At 36.6% G+C, this 27908-nt stretch overlaps 1 protein-coding gene across 5 annotated transcripts; it reads right to left on the bottom strand.

Annotated features, from left to right (window-relative positions):
* Positions 1-155: 155 nt before the first annotated feature.
* On the bottom strand, positions 156-27908 carry VPS26A (VPS26 retromer complex component A). Of its 5 annotated transcripts, XM_060406393.1 has the most exons (10): positions 21994-22144; positions 19583-19678; positions 18755-18872; positions 13275-13350; positions 12026-12182; positions 11007-11171; positions 9147-9253; positions 6780-6848; positions 4299-4441; positions 156-1913 (listed from the first exon to the last, which is right to left on the bottom strand). In XM_060406393.1, exons 1-10 carry the CDS (start codon positions 22017-22019, stop codon positions 1800-1802), a joined length of 1071 nt encoding a protein of 356 aa, XP_060262376.1. In that variant the 5' UTR covers positions 22020-22144; the 3' UTR covers positions 156-1799. The 5 variants fall into 5 exon arrangements, with proteins under 5 accessions (XP_060262376.1, XP_042097111.1, XP_027817936.1 ...); XM_042241177.2 differs by lacking the exons at positions 18755-18872; positions 19583-19678 and adding an exon at positions 27695-27908 and having other exon boundaries at positions 21994-22143; XM_027962135.3 differs by lacking the exons at positions 18755-18872; positions 19583-19678 and adding an exon at positions 27810-27908 and having other exon boundaries at positions 21994-22143.

Below are 27908 nucleotides of genomic sequence, written 5' to 3'. Positions count from 1 at the left end.
TCCTATTTATGACAGTGTTTTAAGCCACCTAGTTAAAAGTAATTATATAGATATTTGAAATTGATATTTGTAAAAACTTCTAATTATCACAATTACAGCTTCTTAAACTAGTGAGCAATTTTGTCCTCAAAGATAAATATGACAATGAGAAGAGATTTCAGAATATAAATATTTTAATCATTCAAATAGCAAGCTTAATATCTGTTTCAAATTCTTTATTATACATCATGGTTGCACAATTTGAGACTGGTTAAATACAACTGGTTTTCAATTTTTCTTTGAATATTTTCCAGATTACTACATGCAAGTGACCATGAAAATATCTGGCATTTTAAAATTCTGAAACTCTGAACAGGCACTTACATGAAGGAAAACATTATCATTCACAGATATCCACATTTATAACCAGTGCTGTAGCACTGGAACTTTTTGCCAGTTAAGAAGTTGGTTACTAACCATTTTTCAAAGAGCCACCGTAGTAAAATAGGCTTAAAGAAATGTAATTTGGGTTACTTAGTTTACTCATAAAGTAAGGTTAACTGACAAGACTTGCACTGAAGTGTATAAAAAAATATTGGTACAAAAACCAATGAACCATAAGTGAAAGTAGTTTCATACATCAGGTTTTAGTTCCTATGCCCCGTATTTAGTGTATCTGAGATCAGACCCCATGCATAGCATAAAAACAGATGACTGCAACCTTCTTTTTTAGAGGCTTTCAACAATGCTTGAGTTTAATGTTAAAAAAATTTAAACATAATGGACAAAGAAGTTTAAATCTGAGTTTGAACTAGTCAAGGTTCTGATTTAACAAATGTGAAATTGTCCAGATCTGGGTAACTACATGCTTCACCAGTTCTGAGTGCCCTCATCCTCCAATTTTCTCTGGAAAAGAGAATATTTGCAACAAAGTTTATATTTGCGTACATGTGCTAAAAAGATTCCTTAAATCAAAAAAAAACTTTTTTCAAAGTATTATGGAACAATCATATAGTTTTAACAAATCCTAAACTGCCAACATAAAATCCACTCCACACTGCAGAAAACACAACAGTGGTACCTGTTGGATAGCAGTAGCAAAATGGTTACTTAATATGGTCCCCGCCCCCAAAAAAGCTGCAATGACATGCTACATTATCCCTTAGGGGGAAAATTTAATATACCACAGAAGATTTCAAAGAGAACGAAATTCAGGAAGCCATGGAATGGTAGACTCAGAGGCACCTACAGTGAAACACTCATATGCATTTCTCAAACACATATAGAAAAACATAAACGTAGTTTTCAAAAATATTGAGATGCCGTGTTTTAAATCTTTGCAGGCTGTAAGGGCCACTCAGGTTTTCTAATTTTATTTCAACACAAATTTTTTTGCATGTAGAGAGAGTAAGAGGTAATCATTAGCATAAGAAAGAAGAAAAGAATTTATAATCAACATTATGCAGAAAAAAAGCACAAGTACAAATATCAACCTACTCACATGAAAATATAATGTTTATGCTGATGTATATGAGTGCTTATGATCAAATTAAAGTGTGCAGTTAAAAAAACAAATTAAAAAAAAAAACGGCAGTTTAAGAAAGTTCCAGTGTTTCAAAGAAAGCACTTTTTAAAATGTATATACATGAAGAACAGTTATGTCGTAAAATAAATTCAGCACTGTAAGATAAAGGAAGACTATCATAAATGGAGTTTTGGCCTTTTCCCTGCCCTACACGCTGCAACCATCTTTAACCTGCCAAACCTAAATCTCAACGGATATAGGAGGTTTTTCTCTTCTTTTTTTTTTCCCATTCAGTTCACATTTCAGGCTGCTCAGCAGATGCCTGTGATTCTGGTGATTCAAATCGCTGGTGAAAGTTTGTTCTCTGTTTCCTCAGTTTTTCAGGAGCTTTTCTCCACAAAATGATCTCCTAGAAAACAAATGCATAACAAATTAATATCCTCAAATTAATATTCTTGTATTATGCCTTAAATTTTCACCACAGAAATAATACACTTCAATTTTAACCATAACAAAACTAACTTCTTCCCTACAAAAGCTCTCCTCTTTTCCTGATGGACCTACTTTCTTTCAATTCTAATAATGGGTCTCCCCTTCTGCCAACTCTGCTCCCCCAACCAACACCTATGTACACTACCCACCATGAATCCAAACTGACACAAAGGTCTAGCTACTACTGCTTTAAAGAATTCCTAAAATCTGTCGTTTAGTTTGTTTCCCCCGTCCTTATCCAAATTCAAGCCCTTGTCACTAAATATTTCAGCTTCCTAATAGATGGCTCTCCCTCCCTTGCCTGAAACCCTTTTTTAACCCGTCCTATCCATCATTGCCAGACTCGTCTAAAACATTGCTGGATGACTCTTCAGTAGCTCTCAGTTCCTCCAGGATAAATCTCCAGCCCAGTGTTCAAGGCCCTCCACAACCTTTATCCAATTTACTAACATCACTTTTCCCCACCAAGGTCCCAGTACCCAGCCAGCGAACTGGGTTACTCTCTGCCTTTAGACGCACTTCAAATTAAACTTTCCCTCCATCCTCCCCTTTATATTCTTCAAATTTCGATTCCTCTGCCTGTCTTACCCTAACCAATCCATCCTGAGAGCTCTTCTAAACTCTTTTTTAAAAATAATAATTTGAATTTATTTTTGGCTGTGCTTGGTCTTTGTTGCTCTGCAGACTTTTTCTCAAGTTTCAGTGAGCAGGTGGTGGTGGTGTAGCCGCTAAGTCGTGTCCGACTCTTGTGACCCCATGGGCTGTAGCCCGCCAGGCTCCTCTACCCATGGAATTTCCTCCAGACAAGAATACTGGAGTGGGTTGCCATTTCCTTCTCCAGGGGATCTTCCTGACCCAGGGATCGAACCCCAGTCTCCTGCATTGCAGGCAGATTCTTTACCAACTAAGCTAGAAGGGAGGCCCTTCCTAGTTGCTGTGTACAGGCTTCTCATTGTGGTGACTTCTATTGGTGTGAAGCACAGGCTATAGGGCATGTGGGCTTCAGTAGTTGCAGCACATGGGCTCTAGAGCACAGCAGGCTCCATAGTTGTGGCACACAGGCTTAGCTGCTCCTTGGCATGTGGGATCTTCCCAGACCAGGGACCAAACACTGCATCAGCAGGCAGATTCTTTATCACTGAGCCACCAGGGAGGTCCATCTTCTAAATTCTTCAAATTACTTGCTTCATGAAGTCATGGCAGGCTGTTTATTTTTTAACCAACACAGCAGAATTTAAACATCTAAATGAATGACCATGGCAGGCATATACTACTCAATAGGGTCATAATATGTAATTGATTTGAAAATTGTAAATTTCACATAATCTAATTTGAAGTTATAAATCACATGTTTAACTATATAGCATTATGGCAACATTAGCAAAATAAGTTTTCTCTCTTCCAAATTGCTGTCAAACCATTATTTAAGTTTTCTGTTACTTATATAATTTTTCTTTTTCCACAAATATGCAATGTGAGAATTGTAAGGAAAAACTGTTTAAAAAGGTGGCTTTTATATTCTTCACAGTCCTCAGCACAGAATGCTTTCTTTTCTCCCCCCAGAATAATTTCCAATTTAGCTTTGAACACTCAACTGACATTCAAATATTTATTACTCTGACAAAGAACAGAGAAGACCATTCTAATCACAGGCTTTACTCAAAATTCACTGAAAGCTTTTAACTGATTTTCAAATGAGAACAAGTTTTATGATAAAGATATTTTAAAAAGTAATAGATTTGGGTCATCTCAAAGACATTTATAAGAGGACTGTTTAATTAGGGAAAAATGGAAAACTGAAATCCATCAAGTGGATGCAATCATGAAAAATGAAAGGAAATCTTTATTTGTTAATAAAGGAAATCTATTCAAGACACTATTGAATGAAAAAGCAAATTAAGGATCAATATGCATAGTATGATCTAAAAACAAATATACAAATTTGTCTGGGAAACTATCACAATGGTGGTGGAATTTTTGTTGACCTTTATTTCATTGTTTTTTGCCTGATTTTTTTAAAAAACAAATAGCAGGTATGTTTTTATAAAAAACAAAAGTTTTAAGAGAAAAAAAATAGAAGCCCTGCCAAATTATAGCCCATCCTGGAGTCCTGCAGAATGACTGGAAGGAGACTGATCACAACAGAGATCCATTCCTGCCTTACTTCTGTGTCACACTTTCAGTGCTCTCACTTACTTAGAAACCCCCACTTGCTCAGTACAATAAAGCTTAGAAAAGTGAGTGCTTTCCAGGTGTTTTTAGAACCACCACAGAACAAAATACCATGTAGGTGGCACCATACCTGCTGCTTGAAGTACCTTCTGTCTTCTTCATCAACAAGGACTAGATTCAAAAAGTACCTTACTGAAAATTTTTTGTTCACATCTCTCATTGTTGGAGTTGGGTCATATCCTGCTAAAAATAGTCTTATTGGAATTGATTCACCTGAAAGAAAAGCAATTTCTATTTAGTTCTAAAGGATGACCAAATACAGTTACGTAACACCTAAAACTAAGTATTATAAAGACACTAACGCTTCAGTTCCTCCTGAGACGGGAGCATAACAAAACTTTAGACCAGAGTTTCTTAGTGTTGACACTGCTTACATTTTAGGCCTAATAATTCTATGTTGTGGGTAAGGTCATATACACTGTAGGAAGTTCAGGGCATTCCTGGTCTCTGCCCATAAGATGCCAGTTAACAGTCCCCAAATATGACAACCAAATACGTCTCCAGACATTGCCAAACTTCCCATGGGGAGGAGGGAGTAAAAGTGCACCTGGCTGAGAACCACCAGCTCTAAAGTCAAATGCCTGGATTCGAATTCTAACTCCAGTCAAGTATATCCATCTTATAAAGAATTTGTAAGGACTATATGGACTAATATGTGTAAAAGCTTCAAACAGTGCCAGCAGTTAAGTTCTACTCTAGCACTTTTGTTACTTTCAAGCTTTCATGAATTTTGCCATTTCTCATCATGTGTATAAATTCTTGAATACTTATTACTAATAAGATTACTATTTTTGGTGACTTGATAGCTTCTCTTTTCCTAAGAGTAATTACTGGCCTATTCTGTTTTGAATTCTTTTTATGTAATACTTTTCTTGTGTGTATCTATTTCCTTAAAGATATACAACCGAGGGCATGGAAAGGGAACAAAGGAGAAACCTCAGGTGAAACAAACATGCCCTGTTCCTGATCAATGATGAGTGCTAGTCCTAATTTATATAGGGCAGACTGGAGGGAGGAGACAAAAAGTTCAAAAAGAGGGAACCAGATGGGTTGGGGCCACTCCTTCAGGGGTCAGCCCACCCTCATGCCTTGGGGGGTATACTATCCTTTGTTTACCAAATAAAATTAAGCTGTAACCAGGGGGCGGGGTGGGGGGGAAGGATATACAACTGGTTTCTTTTACATAAAAATTTGTGGCTGCTGGAATTTTACTAAGTAATGTTGCAAAACACACAAGTACACAGGCATGAGTTTCGAAGTCAGAAAGGCCCAGGCTCAAACGCCAACTTTGCAATGATTAGCTCTTGAAGGAAACCAGAATATGTCACCAAAAAATGTGCCTCTTTGACATTAAAATTATTTCTGAGCTGAAGGCAATTAAGCAGCAGTGAAAGCAAAAAAGAATTCCCCTATTCTGCCTAAAGGCAGGATATAAATTATTTTATTGGAGACACCCTCTCTTTAGCCCAGGGATGGCACCAGAGGAATCTGCAAACAAGCCTACTCTGCTAGCTTCCTCCCTCATATTTACCGTCCCATAGTCTGTGCCCTTGGAAGCCTAAGCTGCTTTCCTTTGCCTAGTCGTTTCTCTCCAAATTTACTGTTCTTTTGAAGATGCTATATAAGCTGAAATGCTAAGTCACTGCTTTGAGTTACTTTTTTGTTGAGGTTTCTCCTACATGAGGAGAAGACAATGGCAACCCACTCCAGTACCCTTGCCTGGAAAATCCCATGGACAGAGGAGCCTGGTGGCCTGCTCCTGAGCAACTGAGCGACTTCACTTTCATGCTCCTGCGTGATGTGCACTGCATGCGTTAATAAACTGTTTTTCTCTTAATTTTGTTAAACAATTCTAGCTGAAAATCTAAGTGGGTAGAGGTAGTTCTGCCTACCCTAACAAGTTTTTAACCTCTACATCTCAGTTTCAGGGATAAAATAAGGGCTACCGCTACCTAACTCAAAGTGTATATGGAAGGGAACTTTAAGCACCTGAGAATACAATGCCTCATCAATAGTTGGCACTCAATAAATGGTTAACTGCTTTTTGAAGTAATTACTAACAGAGTAAGAAAAGCCAAAGACATAAATTTAAAATGATAAGTACTGGCTTCATTATCTTAGATACTGAAAATTATTTAGTAAGGGAGCTGCTTATTTTCTTGGGGGCTATATAGAAATCCAAAATCCCACAGAATGAATGCTCAGCTATACTGTACCTTATGTTCAGCATGAGTAAAAAAAGATTTACAGAGAGAAACTCTTGTAACAGAAGACAAAATATTATAAATTCAGAACTAGGGAACAGATATACATCAATGTCTTTCCTAAATTCTAAATTTAAGCTGAGTAAAAAATTAAACCTTATTTCATACCAGAAAGTACTACTACAGTCTCCTCAGTATTTATACAAAGATGATCTTAAAAATCATTGTAAAAATCATTTTAAGAATTCACATATTCACAGTGAATAAATACTTTCAAGCTAAACTGCCATGAACACTGCTATCTGCACTACCTATAACACAAAAGAAGTAAAAGAAAAGTTTATTACCTTTAACTGGTGCACCATCCATTATTTCATATTTGGCAATTGTTTCTGTTTCTGTTGTGGTACTGGGTCCTAGGGCAATAATGTAAATGATATTAATTTAAATATTGCTAGAATATAATTTCCAGGCTTATACCTTCTTCCTATTTTCTGACAGTATTTTAGTCCTAACTGACTTTCCCCCTTTTGTGAAAACGTTGATCATTCTTCTCTATTTCTTGATCCACACTTATTTGCCACCCAACTGAGGTCTCACTCCCTTCTCCTCAAAGGTAATTCAGTAGACGCCTGAAAAACTGCAGGGGCTGAAGTGCTTCACTGTACATACATGAAAACCTGCATGTAATTTACAGTCCCTGCTCTGTATCCTCCACTGCTCCCTGTCCACAGCATCCACAGTTCCTTCCTATGCAGATTCAACCAACTGCAGACCACGAAGCAGCATAAAATCTACTACTAAACAAAATCCACTGTAAGTGGACCCATGCATTTCAAAGCTCATGTTCTTCACAGGTCAACTGTATACAGCTCAGAAATACTAAGGAAGTCTCCACAGACTTCCTTCCATCATTCCTAGTATCTGCTGAAACAGAAACTAGGAAGGCACAGCAGAGCACTGACATGCTAGCTTTCTCTGTAACACCCAAAATGTCTTTTCTTGTTAACTTTAACAGAGATAAAAGATCAAAGTGAATGCTTAATTGACATACAGTTCTTTTGAAGAGTCAATGATACAAGTTTAAAAGTATACCAAAACACACAGTAATGATCCCAATGTTGTAAAGTATATAACATGCAAAGACTAAGATCTGTTCTGGATTATGAGTACAAATTATTTCTTATTGAAAATTTTCTAGAACACCCAAACATAATTTTTATAACTAGAAAAAAATGTTTAAATAACTTTTTTAAACAACAAATGGGAAACTGAAGTTTGGTTTTAATATCTTTAAGTCACTTTAGCAGGTAAAATTGGAGATTAAGAAATTACAGATGTTTATGACTATCAATTATAAATTCTTAAAAAGTGGTGCCTAAAATTCTTTTTAGCAGAAAACCAGGAAAATTAGAGGGAACAAATTAAATCTATATACTAATTAAAACTAGGGGGAAAAATAGGCAATTCCTTAGCGATCCAGTGGTTAACACTTTGCGCTTGCACCGCAGGGGGCATGGGTTTGATCCCTGGTCAAGGAACTGAGATCTCAGAAGCCTCATAGTGCAGCCAAAAAAAGGGAAAATTAAAAAGCAGTTATGAACCAATAAATGATTTGGGGTAACTCGTCAGCTATCTGGAGAAAAGTAAAGCTGGATCCATAGCTGTTTCTTGCTTACATCAGGCCAAATTCCAAATGAATTAAAACTTTAAACAAAATCCCTAAACTACAATGTATTATTTTAGTAGAATCAGGCACAGAAGATTATTTTTTAGAACCTCAATGTAAAAAAGGCCTTTCTCACTGTGGTACAAAACCCAGAATCCATAAAAGGAAAAACTGACAATGTGACTTACACAAACATCAAGAACTACATGGTAAAAACTACCACAAGCAAGACAAATGGGAAATTTTGCTGCTCTTAATACAGAAAATGGGGTTGATTTCTCTAATATATAAAGAGTTTCTACACTTCAAAAGGAAAAGACTAATAATCCAATAGAGATGGGGCAAAGGATATGGATAGGCAGTTTATAGGAAAGAAATACAAATGGCTTTTATACATGTGAAAAGATACTCATTCTCACTCGAATGAGAAAAATGAATCAAAACTACAATGGGGAACCTTTTCCCCGCTCCCATGAGATCAGCTAAAGTTTTATAACATTGTGCTTATAAGAACACATGGAAAAAAAGGCACCTTCCTACATTCACTGCTGGTAGTAATACAAATTGGTACAGTCCATAAAGAGGACAAACTGATAATATTAATCAAAATTACAAATGAATATATCCTTGGAAACAGCAATTCCACTTCTAAGATTTTATTTTGTATATAAACCAACACATGTGAAATGATATTATTAAGTGAAGTGTCTCTAAAGCATGCACTGTACATAATCACTTGACTAAAAGGAAGGGTGTAATAAAGAGGCACTTGCATGTGTATGAATAAATGTTTAAATGATTTTAAAACTTGTATCACCTATGAGTAGCTGGGATACATTACTGTATAATCATTCACATTTTATTTTTGAACCATGTGAATTATCTACTCAAAAACTAATTTTTAAAAACATAAATGAGTAACTCACTGCCAGCAATATTAAGTATCAAAGTTAGTATCCAAGGTGGATATTTAAGTTTAAACAGTATTTTAAGATTTTAAAATTTCAACTAAAATGAACTTCAATTCAGGAACCCTTTAACTTACCAATTCCTGTGATCTCTTTTTTAATCAGTTGTAACTCCATATGTTGGATTTTTATTCTTACTAATAAGAAGTAAATTTTTCCAACAATCACATCCTTTAAATGATACCTTTAGGGAAAGAATATTTGTCACTTACTAAATATCAATTTACAAAACAAAGAGTGAAATATGTCCTGAAAAGGTTTATTAGATATCTGTAGGATAATTACTATTTAAGAATACCATTCTGACTATTCATGTATTTAATGTTCATCATTTTACTATAAAAATTAGGAAAAAAAACTTTTACTTGATCATCAATAAACCTCAGAGGGAAAAATTAGCCAGAATAATTGTTAGTCACCTATTTAGAGGTCAACTTCATTTCTAAAGAACTTAAGCGAGGAAAATTAAGATTTTTATGCATGAAAATATTTGGCATATAAAGATGTTCCGAACATTAAAAACTTTATACAGGTGTTTAGTGTATTACTCCAAGTGCTAGAATAGTGCAGTTAAAAAAATCACCCGGTCACAAAGAGACCTTCTCTAGGTTTGAATCTCAAGATAATATCCCAAGAGTTGACTAATGTAATTATGTCTCTCTGAAGGGAGACTTCCAGTGACAAGTTTTAGGTCCTAAACTAATAATTTTATCAACAATATAATTTAAGACTCTGAACACATGTGTATCACAATTTCAGTGATATAAACTGGGACATGACAAGCAATAAAAATCACGTAGGGCTTCCCAGTGGTTAATAATTTGCCTTGCAATCCATAGGACACAGGTTTGATCCCTGGTCTGGGAACATCTCACATGCTATGGGGCAACTAAGCCTGTGAGTCCCAACTACTGAAGCATGCTCACCATAAAACCCGTGCTCCACAACAAGAGAATCCACTGCAATGAGAAGCCCACACACCTCAACTAGAGAGGAGACCCCGCCCGCAGCAACAAAGAGCCAGCACAGTCAACAATAGGTATATTTTTTAAAAATTCATATACCAGAAGAAGAGTGCACAGGAAGAAGATAAAATAATGAACATTCATTTCTTCAACAAACAAACTTTAATGAAAAAATAAATAAAAGGGAAAACATAAAACAGACTTAACTATCAAAAACCAAATGTTTTTTGATTAGTGTGTTTGTTAAGTGAGTTTGGATCCACTGGATTTGAACAAATCTTGTTTGGATACTGACATAAACAAACTTTTATAAGTCATTTAAGGAAATGAATACTGACTAGATATGTGAACATGTTAAGAAAATATTAATATTTTTAGATATATACTTTGGTGAAAGTTTAAAAAGACATTAATAAATAAAATTTAAAGAGCCCATTTCTGAAAAAACACAACATATATAAATGCATATACCCCCTCCCATGGAAAGCTATACAAAAGGATATTAATAGTGGTTGAGTGATAAAGGTGAAAATATATGGTATTTTTATTTCCCTTGACTTTTCTACATTGTCAATTTTTTTAATAATAAAAAGGTATTGTTCATGTAGTCAGAAAAAAGAGCATTTTTGCTTATTTTAAAGAGATGACTAGCTGAAACGATGCCAAGACGGTAAGATAGACTTTCACAGATTTACAGGATTAGCTGCCTTTTGAGATGGTGAGATCTTCTATTAAAAAATCGCCAAGCAGAGTCTTACCAGGCATAGAATATGAAAGACATCTGCACCAAGTCAAATTCCTACTAAAACAAAACCAAATCCTTCTAAAGTTTCTTTCAGTTCGGAGATTCTGATGGTCTCTTAACATCAGATTAATGTTGATTCTATCCTTTCTTTGACCAATTTACAAAGACATACAAGGTTTATTTCTTAATTTTCCCTGACCATTTATCTGTTTGTAAAAGGTACTTACTTTGATTTATTATATTCAAATTCAATGTGTAGACAATCTTCAATGCCCACTTCCATCTTAATGGAGTTGTTGACATCAGGATAGGTAGCAAGCTGGTGAACAATAAGATCATATTCTTTTACCAAGTCTGTCAGTCTTCTTACTATTGTCACCTTAAGAAAATACCTACAAAAGTTAATGGAGAGGACAAGTTAAACCTCCTGTGAGATACCTCAGTGTTTCAAATAAGCAAACTTCAGCTTTCTCCTTCCTGACATTCCTTAGGGATCAATTTACTCCATTTACTTCATGAAGAAGTTTTCATTTTTAAATAAATGCCTTCACCATGGAAAAAATACAAAGTTCAATTTTAAGAATAGTGGACATACTTTTTAGATCTCTCTAGATCAATTCTTTTTTTCTTTCCTTTCCTACATCACTTCTTAACCATAGACTAAATGAAATTCATTGAGAAACTAATGGATTTAGAGGGTAATTCCATTTACAAGACAAATGAAGTATCTAAGAAACTGAGGTACATACAAGGGAAGTATATGACTAAAACTTCTTATAATGGGATCCTCTGAATCCTTTAGAGGACTTCCCAGGTGGCACAGTGGTAAAGAATCCGCCTGCCAATGCAGGAGACCCAAGAGATGCAGGTTCGATCCCTGGGTCAGGAGGATCCCTTAGAGTAGGAAACGGCAACCCACTCTGGTATTCTTGCCTAGAAAGTTCCATGGACAGAGAAACCAGCAGGCTATAGTTCATGGGGTCACGAAGAGTTGCACATGACTGAACGCACACGTGCGTGTGCACACATACACACAAATCTGATAGAAGGATCTTATTACATCAGATCTGCATTAGCCAGAAAAAAAAAAAATATATATATATATATATATACATATATATTTGACAGAATTTTCAAAATCTTAAGTCTTCCAGTCCAAAATTATAATTAGAAGTTTAGGACATTCAACAGTAGTCATTACCTTCTGGTTTGTGTATCATAAACTGTAGACAAAATCAATTCATACCTTAAGCGGACATTGGCACCGATGTAAGATTCATATGGCTTTTCAACTTGCATAAATTCAAAATCATAACTTCTGCTCTGAGTCAGTTCTCCAGGTAAGGCTAGTTCTTTCACTAGGTTTACAAATTCGTGAGTATTACTCTTGTCATTGAAAAGCTCTAAGAAATTTTAAAAAGAAAGACCAATTATGTTTGATATCCATCTCATCAAAACCCAAACTTCTACTTCCAGAGCAAGTAATTTTTATCAAAAGAATTACTTGGATTTGCCTTCACTTTAAATATCAGAGCTATGATCTGAATTCCATTATCCTATTTTGCTCCACATGGGCATAAAAAAATTCAAGTGGCATAGCAAAATGAAAATTTCTGTTATGAAAGAATTCAATCCTTTAGTGTAGTTAGGGTTTGCCCAATAAGAAGCTGTTTAAATTGCTACATTTCCAGCAATTATTTGAACTTCTTCCCTTCAAGACAAAAAATGCTTTGTTGTTTTAGTTAGGCAAATATATTACCCTGATAAAACTATACTATGTAAAAGACTAAAATCAACTATCAGTTAATTACCATAATTTGCCCCTTAAGTATAATCTCATCCAAAATAGATACCTAAACAAACATCTACCCATTCCAATTTTGACACTTTCAAAATAGACAGTAAAACTTAGAAAGCTAGGATCTATTTTCTTTTCTCTTTCTGCATCTGCAGTACCCGAAGATTTATATAGTTTAACTCCTGCTAAAGCAAGAAATATATGTATGGAAACATACACAAGTTGATCAAGAAGAAATTGCAACTTTCCTTTTCACATGGAATTTTCTGTTGACAGGTGAGTCTGGCTACAGGTATAAACTAAGTTAGGAAGACAATGGCATGAGTAATTAGCAAGTGAAGGATGAAGGTGACACCGCTAATTGTGAATAAAGCTGGTGAAAAACCTAGGCAGATGGAAATTTCAGGGAGTCAACTAGTTTACTTGAATTATTTTTCAAGGCTGCTAGCTTACATAACTCCTTTCACTTTTAATAATCAGATTTCATCACAAGTAAAGGCAGCATGAGTCAAGTATCATTTAATATAATTAAAAGAAACATGATTATTTAATGTTTATAAAATAAATCCTTTTATTATGCAAAATCAAGTCCTTCTTTCCATAAAGCTAAACTCTAATTCAATTATTTAACTGCCATATCAAACTCTCTTCAAACTCAGTTAACAACAAAAAAAAGTAGTACTATTTTAAAACTCACCAATTTGACCTACAAATTCAATTCTAATTCCTTGGTGCTCTAGCCTCTTTCCAGGTTGCTTAAAGGCTACATTCACCTGCCAAAACACGAAATTTTAAGAGATGTTAACAATCCTTTGTGGGCCTACTAGCAGATTCCTTCCAGATGAATATAATATATAAATACTCAGGTGTTCATTTCTGAAGTCTGAGAAACCACCACATACCTAAATTATGATGATCTTATAGCTCCAGAGAAGATAAAACTTACTCCTATACAATCACTAATGAACTTATTACTTATATGTACATTTAAAGCATCTGCTTTGTTAGGAAGGAATGTTTCTTTAGAGCTGGAGAACTACAAGGAATCAATAAAAGGGAAAACTTTCAACTATTCAAATACATTTTCTGGTCAAATAGTTAAACAATTCTATAATAGCATTTTAATATAAAGGTTATTAATAATTCCAAAAACTGACCTAAAAGATCACTTTCAGCTTTTTACAACCAACCATATATTGTTATAATTTTTGATATTAAAAGCAACAGTTACTGCCCAGAGTCTGCTGCTCATCCTAAAAATAGAATATCTAAAGATTTAAATTTTGAGTATGATACATCTTATATACTTTTGAAATTAAGTGTATAATCTAAAATCCCTAAATTTGTATCTGCTAAATGGAAACCTTAATATTACACATTTTAATTTGACAAAATATAAAGTACACAGATATTAAAAACAAAATTTCAACCATTTAAGGATTAGCTAAAATTCAAAAAAAAAACCATACTCCCAGGTTTGTTCTTTACTGTAAAAAATACTGGTAATGTGACTTTTAAAAGCTGTTCTTTCAAACAATGCTTCTCAATAGAAATCAAGAACCAACAAAATGAAGTTCAAATACTTCTGTTTATAAACTATGTAATTAAAATATTCATGCTTCTATATCTTCTACATCTATAACCAGGGTGAGTTAAGTTATTCACCTTCCAAAATTAATATGTCAGAAAAAGAAGTAAATAAATTGGAGTATATCACATGATGGAGTATAATTAAAGTATAAAAATAATAAGGTCAATGAATTTTTAATGATGTGGGAAGATGTGCATAATATGTTACATGTAGGAAGCATGGTCAAATTGTATACAAATATAATGCCAATTATATTTTTTAAAGTACAGAAAAGAAAAATTCTATGGGTAATTTTGTTTCCTTCTTTGCAGCTTTTTTTTTTTGACAAAACAGCAATTAAGTTTAAAAAGTATATGCTACAGGAGTCCCAAGACAGTTCAATGGGGAAAGAATAGATGATATACAGACAGCAATAAGCACATGAAAAGATGCTCAACATTATTCATCATTCAAGGGAATGCAAAGCAAAACCATATGACCACTTTTCACCCACAAAAAATAATCAGACAGTAATAAATATTGCCAAGAAGGTGAAGAAGCTGCAACTCATACATTGCTGGAGAGAATATAAAATGGCACAGCTGCTCTGGAAAAGTCTGGAAGTTCCCCAAAAAGTTAACACATAACCCAGCAATTCCATTCCTAAGTCTATACTCCAGAGAAAAGAAAACACAGTCACACAAAAACGTATACACAAATGTACAGAAATATTCTTAATAGTCAATAAATAGAAACCCAAGTATACTTAACTGAAATGTCCTCAACTGAAGGATGAAGAAAGGTACATCCACATACTAGACAGTCAGTCAGTCAGTTCAGTCATTCAGTCGTGTCCGACTCTTTGAGACCCCATGAACTGCAGCACGCCAGGCCTCCCTGTCCATCACCAACTCCCAGAGTTCACCCAAACTCACGTCCATCGAGTCAGTGGTGCCATCCAGCCATTCTCATCCTCTGACGTCCCCTTCTCCTCCTGCCCCCAATCCCTCCCAGCATCAGAGTCTTTTCCAATGAGTCAACTCTTCGCGTGAGGTGGCCAAAATACTGGAGTTTCAGCTTTAGCATCATTCCTTCCAAAGAAATCCCAGGGCTGATCTCCTTCAGAATGGACTGGTTGGATCTCCTTGCAGTCCAAGGGACTCTCAAGAGTCTCCTCCAACACCACAGTTCAAAAGCATCAATTCTTTGGCGCTCAGCCTTCTTCACCGTCCAACTCTCACATCCATACATGACCATTGGAAAAACCATAGCCTTGACTAGACGGACCTTAGTCGGCAAAGTAATGTCTCTGCTTTTGAATATGCTATCTAGGCTGGTCATAACTTTTCTTCCAAGGAGTAAGTGTCTTTTAATTTCATGGCTGCAGTCACCATCTGCAGTGATTTTGGAGCCCCCAAAAGTAAAGTCTGACACTGTTTCCCCATCTATTTCCCATGAAGTGATGGGACCATATGCCATGATCTTCATTTTCTGAATGTTGAGCTTTAAGCCAACTTTTTCACTCTCCTCTTTCACTTTCATCAAGAGGCTTTTTAGTTCCTCTTCACTTTCTGCCATAAGGGTGGTGTCATCTGCATATCTGAGGTGATTGATATTTCTCCTGGCAATCTTGATTCCAGCTTGTTTCTTCCAGTCCAGCGTTTCTCATGATGTACTCTGCATAGAAGTTAAATAAGCAGGGTGACAATATACAGCCTTGACGCACTCCTTTTCCTAGTTGGAACCAGTCTGTTGTTCCATGTCCAGTTCTAACTGTTGCTTCCTGACCTGCATACAGATTTCTCAAGAGGCAGGTCAGGTGGTCTGTATTCCCATCTCTTTCAGAATTTTCCACAGTTTATTGTGATCCACACAGTCAAAGGCTTTGGCATAGTCAATAAAGCAGAAATAGATGTTTTCTGGAACTCTCTTGCTTTTTCCGTGATCCAGTGGATGTTGGCAATTTGATCTCTGGTTCCTCCGCCTTTTCGAAAACCAGCTTGAACATCTGGAAGTTCACAGTTCACATATTGTTGAAGCCTGGCTTGGAGAATTTTGAGCATTACTTTACTAGCATGTGAGATGAGTGCAATTGTGCGGTAGTTTGAGCATTCTTTGGCATTGCCTTTCTTTGGGATTGGAATGAAAACTGACCTTTTCCAGTCCTGTGGCCACTGCTGAGTTTTCCAAATTTGCTGGCATACTGAGTGCAGCACTTTCACAGCATCATCTTTCAGGATTTGAAACAGCTCAACTGGAATTCCATCACCTCCACTAGCTTTGTTTGTGGTGATGCTTTCTAAGGCCCACTTGACTTCACATTCCAGGATGTCTGGCTCTAGGTGAGTGATCACACCATCATGATTATCCGGGTCGTGAAGATCTTTTTTGTACAGTTCTTCAGTCTATTCTTGCCACCTCTTCTTAATGTCTTCTGCTTCTGTTAGGTCCATACCATTTCTGTCCTTTATCGAGCCCATCTTTGCATGAAATGTTCCCTTGGTATCTCTAATTTTCTTGAAGAGATCTCTAGTCTTTCCCATTCTGTTGTTTTCCTCTAGTTCTTTGCACTGATCACTGAAGAAGGCTTTCTTATCTCTTCTTGCTATTCTTTGGAACTCTGCATTCAGATGCTTATATCTTTCCTTTTCTCCTTTGCTTTTCGCTTCTCTTCTTTTCACAGCTATTTGTAAGGCCTCCCCAGACAGCCATCTTGCTTTTTTGCATTTCTTTTCCATGGGGATGGTCTTGATCCCTGTCTCCTGTACAATGTCACGAACCTCATTCCATAGTTCATCAGGCACTCTTATCTATCAGATCTAGTCCCTTAAATCTATTTCTCACTTCCACTGTATAATCATAAGGGATTTGATTTAGGTCATACCTAAATGTTCTAGTGGTTTTCCCTACTTTCTTCAATTTAAGTCTGAATTTGGCAATAAGGAGTTCATGATCTGAGCCACAGTCAGTTCCCGGTCTTGTTTTTGCTGACTGTATAGAGCTTCTCCATCTTTGGGTGCAAAGAATATAATCAATCTGATTTCGGTGTTGACCATCTGGTGATGTCCATGTGTAGAGTCTTCTCTTGTGTTGTTGGAAGAGGGTGTTTGCTATGACCAGTGCATTTTCTTGGCAAAACTCTATTAGTCTTTGCCCTGCTTCATTCCGCATTCCAAGGCCAAATTTGCCTGTTACTCCAGGTGTTTCTTGACTTCCTACTTTTGCATTCCAGTCCCCTATAATGAAAAGGACAACTTTTTTGGGTGTTAGTTCTACAGGAGGCAGAGCTCTCCCCACCTCACCTCCTTTATCACAGCCCATTCCCATGAGAGGTCCAGTCAGACCAGCCAGCAATAAGAAGCTGAACGTGTTCCTTAAAGACCAATAGCAGTCTGTGGTCAGAACGGCAGATGCCCCTTCAAGCTCTCTGTTCAGTTCTGTGAAACCCTTTCCAGCCTGCTGGTTTACCAGGAGAATCTTCTGTCCTGTGTGAGAAGGTTAAATTCCCCCAGAGCTTTGCATTTTAGTGGCTCTTTTATTCTATTTCATTTAATAGAGTTTTTATTTCATTACATTTTATTCTACTATATTTAATTCCCTGTTGGCTCAGAGGTTAAAGTGTCCACAATGCAGGAGACCTGGGTTCAATACCTGGGTTGGGAAGATCCCCTGGAGAAGGAAATGGCAACCCACTCCAGTATTCTTGCCTGGAGAATCCCATGGATGGAGGAGCCTGGTGGGCTACTAAAACATCATTCAGCCATAAAAAAGAATAGTGCTTTGATAAATGCTACAACATGAAAGAATTTTGAAAACATCATGCTACATAAAATGAGGCAGACACAAGAAGACAGATCTTGTATAAACACTTATATGAAATAGAAGAAGCCCAGAACAGGCAAATTTACAGGGGAAAATAGTAGACTAGAGGTAGCCATGGACTGGGAGAAAAGGGAAAAGGACAGCTATTGTTTAATGAGTACAAAGTTTCTGTTCGGGATGATGAAAAAATTTCAAAATAGTGGTGATGATTGCACAATTGTGAATGTGATTAATGCTACTGAATTATATACATTACAAATGGTTAAAATAGCAAATTTTATTATATTTTTGACCAAAAATTTTCTTAAAAGTAATAAACCTTGAAGACATCATGCTAAGCGAAAGGAGCCAAACACAAAGGCCACATGTTGTATGATTCTATTTATATGAAATGTCCAGAATAGGCCAAATCCATAGAGAAAGAAAGTGCATCTGTAGATTAGTGGACGCTTAGTTCACTCAGGCTGCTGTAACAAAAAACAACAGACTAGGTGGCTTAAAAACAACATAAATTTACTGCTTACAGTTCTGGAAGCTGTTAAGTTCAAGATCAAAGCACCAGCAGATTTGGTGTCTGGCAGAGTTTGCTTTCTGCTTCACAGATGGCTACCTTTTCACTATGTCCTCACATGTCAGAAGGTGCACACAAGATTTCTCTATCCCATTCATGAGGGCACAGCCCTTATGACCTAATCATTTCCCAAAGCCTCTCCCCCTCCCCCTCCACTCAGCCCCACCCCACCTACAAGTACATCATACTAAGGATTAGGGTTTAACACACAAACCTTATGAGGACACAAACATTTAGTATATGGCGCCAAGTGAATGACTGCTAATGTTATGGTGTTTCTTCTCGGTGATGAAAACATTATGGAATTAGCTAGTGATGACAGCTGCACAACTCTGCAAAAGTAGTGAAAATCTCTTAACTATATACTCAGTAGGGTAAATTTATGATATGTGAATTATAACTCAATAAAGCTATATTTTTTAAATATAAAAGAAAGTATATATCACAAATAAAACAATGGAATAGAACAGAGAGGCTGAAACAGACTCATACAACCTCTGGTTACTGACAAAGGTGTCGCTACAATGCAGTGGTGGAAAGGATGGCTTTTTCAATAAATGTCCTGGGTCAATTAGATATCCATATGGGGGAAAAAATAATAAGTAGCCTTGACTCTTATGTCATAAAGACAAAATCAATTTCAAAAAACAGAGAATCTAAATGTGAAATATGAAACTACTTAAAATTATAGGAGGAACAGGAGAATATCTTCATGCCCATAAGGTAGGCAAAGATGTCTTAAATAGAATACAAAAAGCACTACCAAAAAGTAAACACAACATTTGTAGAGTATATTATTATTATTATTATATATTATACATTATACATTTGTCCAAACCCATAGAATATACGTCACCACAAGTGAACCCTTAGATAAACTACAAACTTTGGGTGACTATAATGTGTCAATGTAAGTTCATCCTTGATCAAAAATGGACCATTCTAGGGGCTGATGTCGATAATGGGAAATCTCTATACCTCCCTCGCAATTTTATGTAAATCTAAAACTACTCTTGGAAAAAACCTGGAAAAAAAGGTATACCTAGACAGCTCACATGTCAGGAATATTCTTGCTCTAGGCAGGATGTCAGGTCTTCCAGTCTCTAAGATTTTTTTTCTAATACATGAAGTATTCTTCCTACAATGCATAACAAAGTTTGGAAACCAATGATTTAGTCCAACCTCAACTTATAGGTGAGATCTACAAAGTTAAATGACTGCCCAGAGCTACCTATCAAGACAGTGGTAAAGTCCAAGGCTAGATCTTCCAACCCCAGCCAAATGATCTTTTAACTATATTCAGACATTTTACAAAGCCTAGACTAGTGTCGTAAGACTTGTTTTTGGTGGTGTTATGTCTATAAATTTTGAAAATCTGAGGTTCAGTCTCTCCCTAGAAAAACTAGATTGGTATCTCTACCCCTTCTACTCAAAGTGAAGTCACTCAGTCATGTCCGACTCTTTGTGATCCCATGGACTGTAGCCCACCAGGCTCCTCCATCCATGGAATTTTCCAGGCAAGAGTACTGGACTGGGTTGCCATTTCCTTCTACCTCTTCTAATCCCACCATATTAACAACTCATCTTTTCCATAGATCAAGCACTATTTCCTTTACTTTTTTGATGTGTTCCATCCTTTTAATGATTTTGTCACTCTCTTTCAGATTTCTTCTCTTTCTCCCCATCATTTTAAAGGAAGAGTAAAGTAGAAAAGAAAAACATTTATTTCAGATATAACACTAAGACACCAGTAAGTGGCAAAGGACCAGAAGAGACGATGCGATGCAGTAAAACGGCTCGTAAACCTAAGTTCAACCTATCTAGTAACCAAAGAATGCTATCAAAGAATAGTATCATTTTTGCCTACAGAAATAGCAAAGGTTAAAAAGAGATCATATTCAGCTCTACCCTGAGTGAAACAAGGTATTAAGTGAACATGAGATTTCATGCAAATTTTCCAGGTTGACATGTATCGATACCCTTCAAATATTCATGTCAAATATTCATGTCCAGCCACTCCTAGGAATTCATTCTAAAGGAAATAATCTTATCCTACAGAAATCTGAAGAAAAATTTATGTATAAAATGTCTGTATTACTAAACACATGGGGATATACTACAAGCAATTTGAAAAACAGAAACTAGTTAAATATCCAACAGCAGGGAAAAGGTATGCTTAATATATTACATATACATAAACATTAACTAATGCAGACAGACTAGGAAGAAACACATTTAAATTTTAATAGTGAGTTATTTCCATATGATGGGACTATAGATAACTATTTTATTTCCCAAACTGTTTACAATGTATATGTATTAATAAGCAGGAGAGAAAAACTCTTAATATTTTTTAATCTTTTATATTTAGAAAAATTTTTTCAAACATTTTATGATTTGATTTTATCTAGGATATTACCATTCTTCAGTATCACAAATTAATGAGTAGTAATCATATTCCATAAGGTATAAGAATAATCCTTGGTAAGGAAAAGGGGGATAAAGTTAAACCACAGAAGGTATCACAAATCTTATCTGAGCAAGCATGGACACATTCTAAATGTGCTTAAATCCTCTACAGAGTATCAAGAAATGAGATCAATAGACACAACGAAAGAAGTACAGACTGATAACCTATAAAGAATGAGAAAAAAACTTTTAGGAATTGTCTGTCTAGTCAAGGCTATGGTTTTTCCAGTGGTCATGTATGGATGTGAGAGTTGGACTGTGAAGAAAGCTGAGCGCCGAAGAATTGATGCTTTTGAACTGTGGTGTTGGAGAAGACTCTTGAGAGTCCCTTGGACTGCAAGGAGATCCAACAAGTCCATCCTAAAGGAGATCAGTCCTGGGGGTTCATTGGAAGGACTGATGCTGAAGCTGAAACTCCAATACTTTGGCCACCTCATGCAAAGAGCTGACTCACTGGAAAAGACTCTGATGCTGGGAGGGATTGGGGGCAGGAGGAGAAGGAGACAGGATGAGATGGCTGGATGGCATCACCGACTCGATGGACATGAGTCTGAGTGAACTCCGGGAGTTGGTGATGGACAGGGAGGCCTGGTGTGCTGCAGTTCATGGGGTCGCAAAGAGTCGGACACGACTGAGCGACTAAACTGAACTCGAGAATTATCCCCAGTCTCCATAACTCAATTAAAGGAGAAACAAACTTTGAGTGGATCACAGCCCCACTGTAGAAACTGTCATATGTTAAACAGATTCACATGGTCACAAACACAAAATTCTGCACACAGTTTAATTTAGACTCTGCCCATAACCATTTTAGTATAAGAATCTTTCCTGCAAGTGTTCTGTTGAATCAAAGCTTTCAGCTGACCTTCTGAAAAACATTTTCCATCTCTAATAAAATCATTCAAATTTAGATACAGCACAAGCCACTTTCACGACTAATTCTAATATTCTACAACTAGATAATTCTCGAAACAAAATATTTACCTTTCCTGAAACAGATTCTCCATCATAGAAAAGATAGTGCTTTTCTACTTTGCCATCTTCAGTTTTCATTTCCGCCATTTTCCTGGTTTCCCCATCATTAAGGACAACGTCAATCTCACAAATGGGACCGAAAAATCCTCCAAGAAAACTCTAAAATAAAAGAAAAATTCTCACAATTGTTTTGTCAGTCACTACAGTTTAAAATTCAAACTTGATTACCTATAACCTAAAGGTAACCTATGAATTCAGGATGAAGTAAGAATTCATACCAAATACTGCATCAAAACTAAATAAATATCATACAATATGCATATAGCTAATGCTGCACTGTACCCTTAAAAATTTATTGCAGATATATTTGTTTTCTACAATAAAATAAACAGTCCCCCCAAAACTAAATAAATTGAAACACTATAATTTCAATCATTTCTACAAGTAACCACTATAAATTATCAAATTCTAACATATACCAAAAATCTAAAAAATTAATCTTAACATCTGGATTTGAAAAAAGTTACCTTTAGTTATACATCTTTGAGGTTAGGTTCTTTCATTATATTGCTATAATGAAACTCATACAATCCCAATTACTCATGAATTATTACAATGTACTACTTATGGAAAACCTACTGCTATATAAGTCTGAACAGGATATGTTACATTTGTAAACCCTTGAAATAAAACTGGCTCTAATAGAGGAGACTAATTAAATGTTAATTTTTCTAAACAAAGTGTATAAGCCTTGTTCTGTAAATCCTGAATAGGACAGAAGTAAAAGAGACAAAGATCAATTGCTTATGAACGGCAAAACACATTAGCTGGAAATAATACAGAATCCATTGGCTATTCCAATGTCACATATAGTTGTGGATTATTTTTTGCCTGCTATAAAAGCTAGTTTTCTAGTCTTTTTTAAAATTTACACAGAGTTTTCTCTTAAAAACATAAATCTGGGGACTTCTTTGGAGGCCCAGTGGTTAGGATGTCACGCTTCCATTGCACCGGCACAGGTTCGATCCTTGGTTGGGGAACTAAGATTTGGAATGCTGTGCAGTGCAACAGAAATAAATAAATAAATAAACCCAATCATATCCTTCAATATGCTGGTAGCAGTATAAATTGGAACAACTACTTTAGAAAATAGTTGGCATTATCTGGTAAAGCTAAAGATAGATAGATAGATAGATAGATAGATAGATAGATAGATATATCAATGATCCAGCAGTTATACCCCTAGGTATCTACCCTAAACAGAAACTTACACATATAAACCAGGAGACCAATATAAGAATGTTCATAACATCATTGTTCACAACAGGCCCACTTAGGAAATAATCTAAATATTTATCAATGAGAAAATGGACACATACACTTTTATCTATATTCATACAGTGGGCAAAGGAATGAATTACAACAAAGATGAATCTCACATACACGTTGAGTGAAAGAGACCAGACACAAAAATACACACTGTATTATTCCGTTTATTAAAAAATAAAAAACATGATGCACATTATAGTGGTATTAGAAGTCAGGAAGTAGTTGGAAGAAAGCACTGGGGTACTATTAATGTTCTGTTTGGTTTTATCTGAGTGCTTAACACATAGGTATATTGACTTTGTGAAAGTTCATTAGGCTGTACACTTATTTGTGCACTTGTTTATAGTTAACACTTACTTTAATGAAATGCTATTTTAAACATACACATATACAATGTATTCCATAACATGGCCTATGCATATCTTGCTCTATTCATCCCTCCAGCCACACCAGACTCAAATGATGCAAGTTCTCAAATACGCCCAGTCTCCTTCTTGTCCTAGACCAAGTTATCCTAACAAAGTCATCCTTTCACCGTGACTCACCTCCATAAAGAGGCCTTCCCTAACTTCCTAATGAAAACTGAATTCTCCAAATCTGGGAAATGCAACACCATGTAAGTTTACTTCATCATTTATTATAAAAATGTTAGTCACTCAGTCATGTCCAACTCTGCAACCCCACAGGCTGTAGCCCACCAGGTTTCTCTGTCCATGAAAATTTCCAGGCAAGCGTACCAGAGTGGGTTGCCATTTCCCTCTCCATGGGATCTTCCCAACCCAGGGATTGAACCCAGGTCTCCTGCACTGCAGGCAAACTCTTTACCATCTGAGCCACCAGGGAAGCCCATTTATTATAATCTGTGTACTTACTGAGTATCTGACTCCCCAACTGAACTATAAACTTCATGAGGACAGAGACTTTATCCTTTGCTCAACACTGAAGACTCAGTGGCCAGGGGCAGCATGTGGCATTTAATAGAAGGCATTCAAATACTTGTTGATTGTTAATTTTGAGTAAAACACATATTGTCCTGATAATAAAAAATAAATGGATACATGAAAGAAATGAGCTAAAACTTAGCATGTTTGGTAAGACCAGCCCTCCCCCAGGCAGTTGGCATTGATGCAGTAGTGAAGTCTAGAGCAAGGAGCTTGAGTTAAGGCTCAGTTCTGTGCTCAGGAGTAAGGATAATGGCAAACAAGCTAACAATCCTGCTAAGGCTATGCGGATCACAGGGTGATACTACTAATATGATGGACGGAGACTGTTTTCCTAAATTCTGAGCTTGCTTCTTTGTTTTTTGGGGTTGTTGGTGGTTTTTTTTGGCTACAGCACACTGTTTGTGGGACCCTGGTTATCAAACCTGGGCCCTTGGCAGTGAAAACACAGAGTCCCAACCACTGGACCACAAGGAAAATTCCTGCTTCTTCGTTTTTATTAATCCTTTATTAACAAAAGGATTATAATTTCAAGAAAGCAACTCAATGAATTACCAGATTAGTACTCATACTCTAAATATATAAAGAGCAAATTTTCCTTTTGACAAGATGTTTTGTCCCTTCCTAGTTAGCTTTCATACCCCAAGTTTTAAACTCACAACTTGCTCAAAATGGTATACATTCTCCTAAGAGCTACAAATATGAGAATGTATAGCAGGTCAAAATCAGTCAGCTGATATTTACTAATCATCAACTACCTGCAAAGCACTGATCCAGCAAAGGGGGCAGGTACTGGGGAGCTGCCATGAGAGAAACAATTATGCAAGAATAGATGTCAGTCTCAAAATTTGAATCATAAAACCGAAGCAGGAAAATAAAAAAAAATTTTTTTATTCCTCCTTAATACTTCCTAGAGTTAGTTCCAGGAAAAATGAGATTTGAAAACTGTAAGAATTGTTTTACAAATGAAACAAAATATTATGGTTACTTTTTCCCACATACATAATGCTTAACATATACAACTGAACTGGGATTTGAAAGTTGATATTAAAAGATCAGTACTCAAATATAAAATGTCAAATTTGCCACTAATTAAAATGGTATAAAACAGACTTAAAAGTACATAAACTTCACAATTAACTAACGACAATTCGTAATTGTAAACAATAAGTCTTGTTTTGACACCATATGTAAAACTTAAAAATTGCTAGGCATTAAAAATATGTAAAAACTATCTGTTGTCTTCAATCATTTTCTGCATGCATGAAGTATTTCATAAATAGTGGTTAGGACTCAGTGCTTTCACTGCCAAGGGCACAGGTTTGATCCATCCCTGGTCAGGGATCTAAGATCCCACAAGTCACCTTGTGTGGCCAAAAATTAAACAAATAAAGTTTTTATTTCAAGATGTGCATCTTCTTGCACATCCTATCATTTCAAACAAAAAGTTACAAAATTTAAATCTTTTAAAAATTATTCACAGTCAAATGATAATACTTCTGATTTATATAAAGAGGGAAAAATACAGAATTGTCAGAATGGTGAAGACTACAAGGCAAAGGAATAAACGCTGTAAAGAAGGTTAGGATATATTAACGTACACTTCTGCTGAAATTACAAGAGGCACTTCTGAAATCTTAAGAGAAAGACTGCCAAGATCTTTTAGAAAAGATACCTTCAAGTATGTATTCAAAATATGGGATGTTCAGGAGCAATACTAAAAATTATATAAATCAAAACTCTTAGGTAGCCTTTAAATAACTACAAGGCACTATATATGACTAATTAAATATTAGCACAATTATTTTCACAGTTTTCTAATCGTATCCTAAACTTCACATCAATAACTTTAAGATTTTTCACATAATTTGTAACCCAACATTGAGCATTACTATCTAGCAAAATTACAAGTGGATGTTAAAAGATGAATTTTATAGCCCTCACTAAAGAAATTTCACTACATCCTCTGAATGTAAAGAAAAGCAACTGAAGGTGAGGCAGAAGAGAAGCTCTCAAAATTTATTAACTTAGTGCATTCAGGAGCAATGAAACAGCAAATTTTCATACATATATTATTACACTTGTGCCTATTTCAGTGTTTCCAAGCTTTACAATTGTATTTGTTTCACGAGTAACTTGAAAATAAAAACTGTTCTTGAAAATAATGCATTAAAAGTAGTCATTTTAAATGTAAGCAAAAAATAGGAAGGCCTTTTACGTTTTCTTTGCAAATTATATTCAATTAAAGAAGCCATCTCTAACCCCCTGACTAGTAAGGTCACCCCCCCAAAGCTTCCTTATCACAGCTGTTTTATTTGTTTCCACGTTAAACAAGTCATCACACAAATGTTTATCTCCTTCTTGCCTACAAGCTACAAGAGAGCAAGGGCTGATTCAGTCTTGCTCAGATTCCCTGGGAGCGCCTAAGCATAGCTGATGAAAAAAAGAGAAAAGGGCTCGAAGTTTAAGAATGAACATTTCTGTGCTCCTTTTCTTTTTTAAATTCAAAACAACTCGATTCCTGACTTTAATATGTATTCATCAAATGTAACTTTTTCAAAAAATAAACCTAGCTTAGTCTTGAAGCCAAGTCTCAAGCAGATTACGGAACCGGGTGAGCTCTGGGAAACCAGGTACTATTAAAGGAAAATACACAGTAGGCGTTCAACATATGCATGCTAAGTGAACCAAGTAAATGAATACTACCATAAAATGAGTCAAATGAGATCCAACTGAGAGGAAATCGCTAACACACACAAAGCTGAACGCCATCGTGCTCACGCTTGTGCTTCCCACTAATCGTGGTGCAAGTACTGACTTCCCTCCCTCCTCTGCTCCCTAGGCCATTTCAACATCCCAAAGAGATAAGTTTCCAAAATGGCTTGGTGAAGGAAATGAGAGCCAACGTTTAAACCAGTGGGCACGAAACTACTGCCTTTGACTTAAAAACGTCCTCCCCTCCAACGTCCTTTTCTTTTTCTCGCTCATTCTACAAGTGTCAACGTTAAGGCTAACCTGGGGCCAGGAAATCGCAGGTTATCACCATATGCTAGTTTAAAAAGAAAAAAAAAAAAACTCAAGGAGTTTACCAAGCTCCTGATCAACACTAGAAGAGAGTGACCAAGTCCACCGAGTCCGGAACTGGGGGACTCTTGGGTCACCCCATCTGAAAGGAAGCGAGGCTGCCCAGGAGCAGGTCTGGCTACCTTGGAAGGGGAGGCGGTGGCGGGTCCGCAGAGGCGGGATCCGAGTAACCAGCCACGGCCCCCCATAGCCGATCGAAGAACGCTGGCAGAGACTCCGACACAGCCAGGAGAACGCCTCGTCACCCGCAGGTACTCGGGCCTTGCCGAGACTGGGAAGAAGCGGCGCAGCCCGCTCTTCCCTAGCCCCGCGGCGGCCAGACAGGCCTAACCCGGCTCCCCGCCCTGCCCGCCTACCCTCTCCTGCCGCTCCCAAGAGCCGTCCCCGCGACATCGGGCCCGCAGTTGGCCGTCCGGCCGCGCGCTCCGGGACAAAGGCTGCGGGCGAGCGCGCGGGCCGCCGTGCACTCACCATTGTCAGCGCTGCCGCCGCCGCGTCCCCCCCACTTCACGCCTCTTCCCTCAGGAGAACTCCTAGCCCCAGTTCCCTCCTCCCAGGCGCCCGTCACGT

This window comes from Ovis aries, chromosome 25 (assembly GCF_016772045.2).
Source record: "Ovis aries strain OAR_USU_Benz2616 breed Rambouillet chromosome 25, ARS-UI_Ramb_v3.0, whole genome shotgun sequence".
NCBI classification, from domain to species: domain Eukaryota; kingdom Metazoa; phylum Chordata; class Mammalia; order Artiodactyla; family Bovidae; genus Ovis; species Ovis aries.
The sequence above is the reverse complement of the archived record's forward strand: the minus strand, read 5'-3'. Positions and strand labels throughout refer to the sequence as shown.

What these genes read in the sequence shown, in the direction of transcription:
- VPS26A (XM_060406393.1), bottom strand. Translation starts at nt 22,019, where the DNA reads ATGATGGAGAATCTGTTTCAGGAAAG. An exon ending in AATGTTTGTGTCCTCATAAG is followed by an intron (nt 13,351 to 18,754) that starts GTTTGTGTGTTA and finishes GTGTTTTGGCAG; the next exon opens with GTGAATGTAGCCTTTAAGCA. An exon ending in GGATGGTGCACCAGTTAAAG is followed by an intron (nt 4,442 to 6,779) that starts GTAATAAACTTT and finishes CTTTTCTTTCAG; the next exon opens with GTGAATCAATTCCAATAAGA.